The sequence below is a fragment of the Carlito syrichta genome, unplaced genomic scaffold (genome assembly GCF_000164805.1).
Source record: "Carlito syrichta isolate Samal-C Ts95f unplaced genomic scaffold, Tarsius_syrichta-2.0.1 Scaffold135665, whole genome shotgun sequence".
NCBI lineage: Eukaryota > Metazoa > Chordata > Mammalia > Primates > Tarsiidae > Carlito > Carlito syrichta.
In genome coordinates, this window is record NW_007079761.1 from 41,751 (window position 1) to 42,372 (window position 622).

General features: G+C 67.4%; 1 protein-coding gene across 1 annotated transcript; it reads left to right on the forward strand.

The window, feature by feature from the left end:
* Window positions 1-14: 14 nt before the first annotated feature.
* Window positions 15-617, forward strand: LOC103250897 (heparan-sulfate 6-O-sulfotransferase 1; the record flags this gene model as incomplete). The annotated part of the gene is made up of 1 exon (XM_021708259.1): window positions 15-617. A coding segment is annotated over exon 1 (505 nt), but the record flags the coding sequence as incomplete, so codon positions are not given.
* Window positions 618-622: the final 5 nt, after the last annotated feature.

Sequence of the window (622 nt, forward strand, 5' to 3'; positions counted from 1 at the left end):
CCTCTCTTGCAGGAAGTTCTACTACATCACGCTGCTGCGGGACCCGGTGTCCCGCTACCTGAGCGAGTGGCGCCACGTGCAGCGCGGCGCCACATGGAAGACGTCGCTGCACATGTGCGACGGGCGCACGCCCACGCCCGAGGAGCTGCCGCCCTGCTACGAGGGCACCGACTGGTCGGGCTGCACGCTGCAGGAGTTCATGGACTGCCCCTACAACCTGGCCAGCAACCGCCAGGTGCGCATGCTGGCCGACCTGAGCCTGGTGGGCTGCTACAACCTGTCCTTCATCCCCGAGGGCCAGCGCGCGCAGCTGCTGCTGGAGAGCGCCAAGAAGAACCTGCGCAGCATGGCCTTCTTCGGCCTCACGGAGTTCCAGCGCAAGACGCAGTACCTGTTCGAGCGGACGTTCAGCCTCAAGTTCATCCGGCCCTTCATGCAGTACAACAGCACGCGCGCCGGCGGCGTGGAGGTGGCCGAGGACACCGTCCGGCGCATCGAGGAGCTCAACGGCCTGGACGTGCAGCTCTACGACTACGCGCGGGACCTGTTCCAGCAGCGCTACCAGTACACGCGGCAGCTGGAGCGGCGCGAGCAGCGCCTCAGGAGCCGCGAGGAGCGCCTG